The sequence below is a fragment of the Orycteropus afer genome, unplaced genomic scaffold (genome assembly GCF_000298275.1).
Source record: "Orycteropus afer afer isolate SDZICR_OR568_19922 unplaced genomic scaffold, OryAfe1.0 scaffold00116, whole genome shotgun sequence".
Lineage (NCBI taxonomy): Eukaryota > Metazoa > Chordata > Mammalia > Tubulidentata > Orycteropodidae > Orycteropus > Orycteropus afer.
Window position 1 is genome coordinate 9,371,796 of NW_006921703.1, and position 9,747 is coordinate 9,381,542.

At 34.0% G+C, this 9,747-nt stretch overlaps 1 protein-coding gene across 1 annotated transcript in view; it reads right to left on the minus strand.

Annotated features, from left to right (window-relative positions):
• Positions 1 to 320: 320 nt before the first annotated feature.
• Positions 321 to 9,747, minus strand: part of GASK1B (golgi associated kinase 1B) — a 75,082-nt gene continuing 65,655 nt past the window's right edge. Inside the window, exon 4 of the mRNA XM_007943985.2 lies at positions 321 to 528. Within this exon, the coding sequence (XP_007942176.1) occupies positions 321 to 528 (208 nt within the window). The remainder of the gene's footprint in view (positions 529 to 9,747) is intronic.

The following is a 9,747-nucleotide window of genomic DNA, read 5'->3' on the forward strand; positions in this document are numbered from 1 at the left end:
TTACAAAGTTCTATTAAATGACATGAAAAATGTTTTCACAAAGCTAGCTGGAATAATAACTGGAATCCTTCTGTAATCAGATATTGAGAGCCACATAGCATGATGTTAGAGAAAAACAAATACAAATTTTTTTTGAGCAGTATGTTTTTAAAATCCTTTTTAAGTCTGCTTTCAGTGCTCAAATTTGTCATATATACTTGGTTGAATTCATTTATTACTATGTATTAATCTACAATACCTCATTATAGAAAGGATTAAAGAACATAAACTTGATTTAAGAACAAAAACACATAAATATATTTAGTGTGTTAGCTAGAGCGTTATTCATTCATGGGTATTACTTTGGCTCCATGTGCGTTGATGTAGGTGAGAAGAATTTTGGCTCTCTGTTCTATTACATCGATAAGTTTTTCAATCCCTTGTCTTCCTCCTTGGCTTTCCCAATAAACTTTATCAAGAAACAGAGATTGAAGGAGTTTCTGTCGTAAGTGCTGGCTCTTCAAAACAGAAACTGCATATTCAGGAAACCTGGAAAGATAAAATGATATTTCATTCTTAGTAATTACCCAGAAATATTATGCCTTACTCAAGTTTCTGCCCTTCATTAATCTGGCATAAATCAAACTATCAGATAGGTTCTTGACAACCAAAGCACTTTAGTCACTGTCAAACTGACACTTCTCTTAATATTAACAAACTAGAAAAAATGTGTTTCAAGTAAATTGAGTTGTCTGTACCATTCACAACTTGACATACTAACATCTTACTTAAGGGCATTATGTGTAGGCAAAAGAGGAACAATTAGAAAGGGGTCTGTTAATCTAGCAAAAATAATTTCCCCAATCTTAAATTCTATTTTGCCCATAAAAACTACTTTTATCTGTCAAGTAAAATAGTGCTCTCCTAAATGTCAAGGTGAGATTTCATGCAAGAAAATATGAGAGGTAAAATGCTGATTATTTCAATAAGTACTTATCCTGAGGAGAAGTTGTACAACTGAATTTAATGTGAAGTAATCCATAGTGTATGTAGTGGAAAAGAAAGAAATCATTTGAAAATGTCCAATTAAAGAAACAATTGCCTTTGATTCAGATTATATTATAGTAATTCTGAGGATTTAGTAGCATCAATTAAATAAGTGAATTATTTTCAAATAAATTTAGCAACACTTAGATTTTAGAGCCAGAGCACTTCACCTTGAAAGGCCTCTTGGAAAACCTAAGCCCAATTTATAAGGATCTTCACTGAATTATCTTACAGTAGTATGCTCTCTTTTGTTCTCCTCTCCATTTAGAAAACATAAAATCAGGGAACTGACATATAGACTATTTAGAGGCCTAAGCAAAATTTGTGGTTCCAGTCATAACTAATATTTTGGTACATCCCCAATTTACCATTCTCAAATTTCATTAAAATATTCATGGAAAAGTATTAGAGTTTAATAATTATTTTTTAAGTAAACTCATTTAGTTGTTCCTTAAGAACTAAAACAAGAACACATAGTTTTTAAAAAGTACACTTTGAAGAAGTCCCAAGCCCTTATAATCATCTTTCCCAAATTTCAACAGAGCAAGATGGAATGACACAAAAGGCACATGGAATTCAAGGAATCCAAGTGCTCTGGCAGTTGACATGCTGAAGAAAGACCAAAGGCCACAGAGCTGGACATGTTTAATGAGGATGAGTAAGTATGGAATTAAATAATGCTTATAAGATGCTTTGCACTCCCCAAAGACATGTACTGCATAAACTGACTGGTCATAGTACTAATTCAATAATTATAATTAATTAAATAAGCCTTTTCCAGGAGGAAGTACTAATAATCCATGATTTGTAAATTCTATGGGTCTTCAACTAATTTAGCTATGGCAAAATGTATACAGTGAAGCTATTAAAACTGAGGATACCTTTAGTGACTATACCTTTTTATAAAGGGCATAGAAATTAAGGGGAAAAAAATATCTATCTTTATGTTATATTAAACCAAACCAAATTCACTGCTGTCGAGTCAGATCCAACTCACAGTGACCCCTCCTTGGGTTTCTGAGGCAGTATCACTACTGAAGTAGATTGCCCAATCTTTTTTCCAATTACGTTATATTGGTAAATAAGAAATTCAATGTATTGGTAATGGGATTAGCAAAGTCTTCATTTTTGCTTCTCAATCTATTAACTATATTTTCAAACAAGATTTAACTTAAAAAAAATTACTTCTCCTAATGTTCTTAAAAGTTAAATCTTCTTTGCAATAATAAACAAAACAGTATTTATATGAACATGTGAGATGGATGAACTGTAATTATCCAGAAATTATTATATCTGAGAAGGAATTTAGGGATTTAAGAAGATTCCTCTAATGTCAACTCATTAAGTGATGTGTTACACCTAAAATACCCACTGCCACTGAGTTGATTGCTAGTCAAAACAATCCTATAGGACAAAGTAGAACTGCCCCATTGGTTTCCAAGGCTGTCAATCTTTATGGAAGCCAACTGCCTCATCTTCCTTCTGTGGAGCACCTGGTGCATTCAAACCGCCGACCTTTTGGTTAGCAGCCAATACTTTAACCACTGTGCCACCAGTGCTCCTTTGAAGTGATTTCATAGATATATAAATTTTCTTATATATTAAATCTCCTTGGTTTAGGCTCTTAAAAGAAGAGAAAATCTGCCACATTTTCTATCTTAATCCATAAAGAGATGTGAGAAACAGGTATCAACCAGGTAGGCTATGATAAAAACTCATGAAATCATCAGACTCATGACATTCTTTCAGGAAAGTTTCACTTCTAATATTGAAGATACATAAAATCAACTTTACCTAAGTCAGAGTTTCAATTCACTACAAGAACATGCTTCTAATTCTTATTAGAAGATTATTTGAATATTCTGTCAGGATATTATTAACAAGAGTCATATTAGCATAGTACAAATACTACAAGCTATTTTAGAAAGATTACTTGATTTTGATTTGGAATACCATTGTTTTAACGTCACTTTTAGACTTATGCATGTGGTTTCCAGCAAGTCATTTAGCTTCACACAGCCATTTACCTATTTTAACAGTTTGTCTTTCCTTTCTTAGATCCCCAACATCTACCAATTATTTAGTCAATCTGATTTCTGACTAAGCCAGGAAACATGGAGAGTGACTCAGCCCCACCACATGATGGAGCTGGGAATTTAACCACAATCCCCATAGCTGGCATCAAATAGATCAGACTCCACTGCTGCGTTCCTGTCACTACTATCTAGTTCATGGTTTTCTTTATTTCTGATTAGAGGTAAGATCAGGTATGTAATGAATAACCACTGCATTTTAACTTCTACAATGCAGCACTACTTCTTCAATCCTACATTGACCTAGTCTCTGCTCTGCATTTTTTTCTGAGCACTGCCAGATGTCCCAAAACTTTTAAGGTCTTCTTGAATTATCATTGGTTCCTGAGTCAACCATCCATATAGAAATCCTCGATAAGGAATTCAAAAGAATTATATTTAGGTACCTTCCATGGACTAAGAAACAGATCAAGGAAAACACTGACAAAATTAAAGAAAACACAGGTAAAATTAAGGAAAACACAGACAAAACTCTAGAAAAATTTAGGAAAACAATACAAGAACAAACTGACAAAATAAATGAAATTAGAAATGATATAAAACCAACAAATAGAAATACAAGAAATTAATACTAACATTTCAGAGACAAATAAACAGATAATGCATTCAACAGGGAAAGGAACAGAATCAAATCAATGGAAGACTGAATTAGTAAGACTGAAGACAAATTCCTCAATACTACTTTGTTAAGGGCTCAATCAGAAAAAAATGATCAAAACAAGATGAAGAAAGCCTAAGATTCACGTAGGATAGCATCAAGAGGAATAACTTACATGTAATCTGAATTCCAGAATAGGAAGAGGCAAATACAACCACACAGAAAATTGTTGAAGATTTGCTGGAAGATAATTTCCCTAATACGATGAAAGACAATAATACATCTATTGAAGAAGTTCAATGAACCCAAAGAGGATAGACCCCAAAAGAAAATCACCAAGATATATCATAATCAAACTCACCAAAACCAAAGACAAAGAAAGAATCCTGAAAGCAGCATGGAAAAAATGAAAAGTTGCCTACAAAGGGCACTAATAACTGATTTCTCAGCTGACACCATGCAGATGAGAAGGCAATGGGATGATATATGTAAAACCCTGAAACAAAAAAAAAAAAATTACAACCAACAATTATATACTCAGCAAAATTGTCCCTCAACTATGATGATGAAATTGGGAAATTTCCTGATAAACAGAATTAAGGGAATTTTTTAAAATAAGAATAACTTTACAAGAGATGCTAAAGGGAGCCCTTTGGACAGAGGACCAACAACAGTAGACAACAACAAATGATTAACACACATGATGACAAAACCCAGAAGCCAACCCATTTACAGAAGAGTCCAAAGTAAAATAAGCTTCCAAGACTGTAAACAGGGATCCAGAGACATCAATGGGTAAAATGAGGACAACTACAAACCAAAAAGAGGGAATAAATCATGTAGTAACAGAACTTCTAAATGGTGGGGAAGTCAAGACAATAATGAGTTAGAATAGACTGTTCTGAACTTGGGAAGAAAATAATAAATCACAGGGAAACCTCAAAGAAAAATAATAAACCTTCATATTGAAATAAAAATAGGACAGGAACAAATATTTAGCATATACTAAAACAATAGCAGCAAAGGAAATGATAACATGATACATAAACAAAATGTGCTCAGCACAGACAACATGGAAAAAAGAAATCAGCAACACCACGAAAAAACACATAACAATATGACAGCAACAAATGCATACTTGTCAATAATTACATTGAATGTCAATGGAGTAAATGCACCACTCAAGAGATGGAGAGTTGCAGACTGGATAAGAAAACATGACCCATCAATATGCTGTTTACAAGAGACTCACTATAGAGACAAAGACAAAAATAGGCTAAAAATCAAATGTTTGGAAAAAGATGTATTAAGCAAATGGCAATCAAAAAAGAGCAAGAGTAGCAATATTAGTTTCTGATCAAACTGACTTTAACACAAAAACCACTATAAGAGACAAGGAAGGACATTATATAATGATCAAAAGATCAATTGAACAAGAGGACATAACCATAATAAATGAGAGAGTCCCAAAATACATAAATCAGACTGTAATAAAACTGAAGAGACAGATGACTTCCCAGCAATAATAGAAGATATTAATACACAACTTTCATTGAAAGATAGAACTGGAAAGAAACTCAACAAAGAAACAGAAGAACCAAACTATATAATCAACCAACCTGACCTTATAAATATCTACAGAGCACTTCACCCAACAACAGCAAAATATATATTCTTTTCCAGTGCACATGGAACATTCTCCGGGACAAACCATATATTAGGCCATAAAGCAAGCCCCTATAAATTTAAAAACATTGAAATACTGCAAAGAATCTTCTCAGATCACAATTCTATAAAATTAGGAATCAGTAATATGAAGATCCATGGAAAAAGACCAAACATATGGAAATTGAAAAATACCTTCCTTTAAAACTACTGGATAAAGTTGTTGTTACTGTAGTAAAGAAATTTAAAAAAAAAAAAAAAAAATCTTTGAATCAAATGAGAATGAAAACACAACATACTAAAATCTTTGGGACACAGCAATGGCAATGCTCAGAGGGCAATTAACAGCAATAAATGCACACATGAAGAAAGAATAAAGAGTCAAAATCAGCATTATAGCCCAATACCTCCAACAATTAGAAAAAAAACAGAAAAAAAAGCCTACCATCACCAGAAGAAAAGAAATAATAAAGATTTAAGCATAAATAAATGGAACAAAAAATAGACAAACAACAGAGAAAATTAACAAGACTAGAAGTTGGTTTTTTTGAAAAGATTAATAAAATCAACAAACCACCAGCAAATTTAATAAAGGGAAAGAAGGAGAAGATAAAAATAACACAAATAAGAAATTAAATGGACAGCATCACAATAGAACCAACTGAAATAAAAAGGATAATATCAGGATACTATGAAAAACTGTACTCTAACAAATTTGAAAACCAGGAAGAAATGGACAGATTCCTACAAACATACTTCTTACCTAAGTTAACACAGACTGAGATGGAAAAATTTAACAGACCCATAACAAAAGAAGAAATTGAACAGGTCATTAAAAAATTACCAAAAATAAAGTCTTGGCCCAGACAGTTTCACTGGAGAATTGTACCAATTATTTAGACAAGAGCTGACACCAATCCTATCCAAACTATTCCAGAAGATAGCAAAGGATGGAATCCTTCCAAATTCATTTTATGAAGCAAGCACACCCTTGATACCAAAACCAGGCAAAGGCAGCACTAAAAATGAAAACTATAGACCAAAATTCCTCATGAATATAAATGCAAAAGTCTTCAACAAAATCTTAGCCAGTAGACTTCAACAACATATCCAAAAAATAATACATCATAACCAAGTGAGATTCATACCAGGTATGCAAGGATGATACAACAACATTATAAAAACAAGCAATGTAATCCATCACATAAGTAAAATAAAGGAAAATAACCACATGATCATATCAATTGATGCAGAAAAGGCATTTGACAAAATCCAACATCCATTCCTAATCAAAACTCTCAGCAATATAAGAATAGAAGGGACGTTCCTCAATGTAATAAAGGGCATACATGCAAAATCAATAGCCAACATTATTCTCAATGGAGAGAGACTGAAACCATTCCCATTGTGAACAGGAACCAGACAAGGATGCCCTCTGTCTCCTCTTCCATTCAACATTGTATTGAAAGTCCTAGCAAGGGCAATAAGAAAAGAAAGGGAAATTAAAGACATCCAAATTAGTAAGAAAGAAGTAAAACTATCCATATGTGCAGATGATATGATCCTATACAGAAGGAAAAAAGAAAGAAAGTAAAAGAAATTCAGTAAGAAAACTACTGACACTAATTGGAAGATGGTAGCAATGTGGCAGGATACAAGATCAACATACAAAAATCAGTTGGATTCCTCTACACTAGCAAAGCGGTATCTGAAAAGGAAATAAGGAAATCAATACCACTTACAATACCTACCAAAAAGATAAAATACTTAGGAAAAAATTTCACCAGGGAAACAAAAGACTTATACAAAGAAAACTGCAAAACACTACTTCAAGAAGCTATAAGAGATCTCCATAAATGGATGAACATACCATGTTCACAGATAGGAAGATTGAAAACTGGGAAAATGTCAATACTACCCAAAGCAATCTATGCATTCAATGCAGTCCCAATCCAGTCTCCATCAACATTCTTTAAAACCAAACTAACCAAACTCACTGCCGTTGAGTAGGATTCGACTCACAGGACCCCTCCTAGGATTTCTGAGGCAGTATCCCTACAGAAGTAGATTACCCAACCTTCCTTCCGAGGAGTGGCTGGTGGGTTTGAACCATCAACCTTCTGGTTAGCAGTCAAATGCCTTATGCACTATGCCACCAGCGCTCCCAACATTCTTTAAGGGCTTGGAAAAACCAATCGTTAATTTTATTTGGAAAGGAAAGGGACCTCAGATAAGCAAAGCATTACTGAAGAAGAACAACAAAGTAGGAGGTCTCACACTCCCAGAGCTCAAAACCTACTATACAGCTACAGTTGTCAAAAAAGCCTAGTATTGGTACAATGACAGACACATAGACTAGTGGAACAGAATTGAGAACTCAGAAGTACCTAAAGTCAACTGATCTTTGACAAAGGGCTGAAATCCATTAAATTGGGAAGTAATAGTCTTTTTAACAAATGGTATTGGCAAAACTGGATATCCATTTGCAGAAAAATTAAACAAGATCCATACCTCACACCATGTACCAAAACTAACACCTGATGCATCAAAGACTTAAATTTGAAACCTAAAACTATAAGATTCATCAAAATGAAAAATAGGAGCAAACCTAGGGACACTAATTTATGGCATTATTCAACTATCAAGCATAACAGCATAACCCAAAATGCACAACAGCAGAAGATAAACTAGATGATTAGGGCCTTCTAAAAATTAAATTTTATGTGCATCAAAAGACTTCTCCAAAGGAATTAAAAGAGAACCTATATATTGGGAAAAAATATTCATCTGTGACATAATGGGCAAAGGACTTATCTCTAAAATTTATAGAAAATTCCAGTACCTCAACGTCAAAAAGAAAAACAATATGATTAAAAAATGGACATAAGACATGAACAGACTCTTCACCAAAGAAGATATGCAGACAGCCAACAAACCATGAAGAAATGTTCAGTCAAATGCACTTATGCACTATGCCACCAGTGCTCCCAACATTCTTTAAGGGCTTGGAAAAACCAATCGTTAATTTTATTTGGAAAGGAAAGGGACCTCAGATAAGCAAAGCACTAGCCATTAAAGAGATGTACATCAAAACAAGATACCATCTTACCACAGCACAAATAGCCAAGTTCAACAAGACAAAAAATAAAATGTTGGTGAGGATGTGGAGAGATTGGGACTCTCATACACTGCTGGTGGGACTGCAAAATGATACAACTACTGTGGAAAGAGGTATGGCAATTCCTTTAAAAGTTAGAAATAGAAATACCATTTGATCCATCAACCCCCATTACTAGGTATGTATCCTAAAGAAGTGAGAGCAAGGACATGAACAGATATATGCACACCCATATTCATCACAGCAATATTCACAATAGCAAATAGATGGAAACAACGTAAGTGTCCATCAGCAGAAGAATGGATAACCAAACTATGGTACATACACATAATGGAACACTATGCAACACTAGAAATTTATGAAGAATCTGAGAAACACCTCAGTAACATGGATGAACTTGGAGGATATAATGAAGAATGAAATAATAAGTCAATCACAGAAGGACAAATATTATATTAGTCCATTATTGTAAAAATCAAGGAAAGGTTTATCTATGGAAGGAAACTTTCTTTGTTGGCTACCAGGGATGAGAGGGGAGGGAAGAGAAAATTGCTAGATAGGTAAGAGACGGGTATTGATTTGGGTGAAAGAGAAGGCAATACACCAAAAGCAAGTGATCAACACAATAACACTAAGGAAAAGGAAGACACAAAGAGGAGCACAACAGGTACAAACAATAAGGATGAACACTTTTACATATTCAATACTCAGTTATCAGTGATAACAAATATTAATCTATGGGTAAATAGATGAGTAGATAGGCTGAATGATCAGATATGTCTAGGCAAAAGGGAATATACCCATGAACATACATAGGATTAGCAGATGATATTTGTATATATGTATTTGTATGTGCTGTAAGAATGTCCAGTAGAAATAACAGTGGGCCAAGTTATGATAACTTCTAAACCATAGTCAACCACCCTGATGGAGTGAATTGTTGGACCTGTGGGCTTGGGAAGGAACTTCAAGCTCAAACGCCATAACATACTACACAAAAACATTGTTCTACGTCCTACTCTGATGAGTAGCAACTGGGATCTTAAAAGCTTGCAAGCAAGGGGACATCAAGCTCAATTGGCATAACATACTACACAAAACATTGTTCCACCTCCTACTTTGGCGAGTAGCGACTAGGATCTTAAAAGCTTGCAAGCTGCCATCCAGATGCAAAAATGGGTCTTTCCTCGTCCAGCACAAAGACGAATGAAGAAAACCAAAAATTCATGGAAACAACTAGTCCTAGC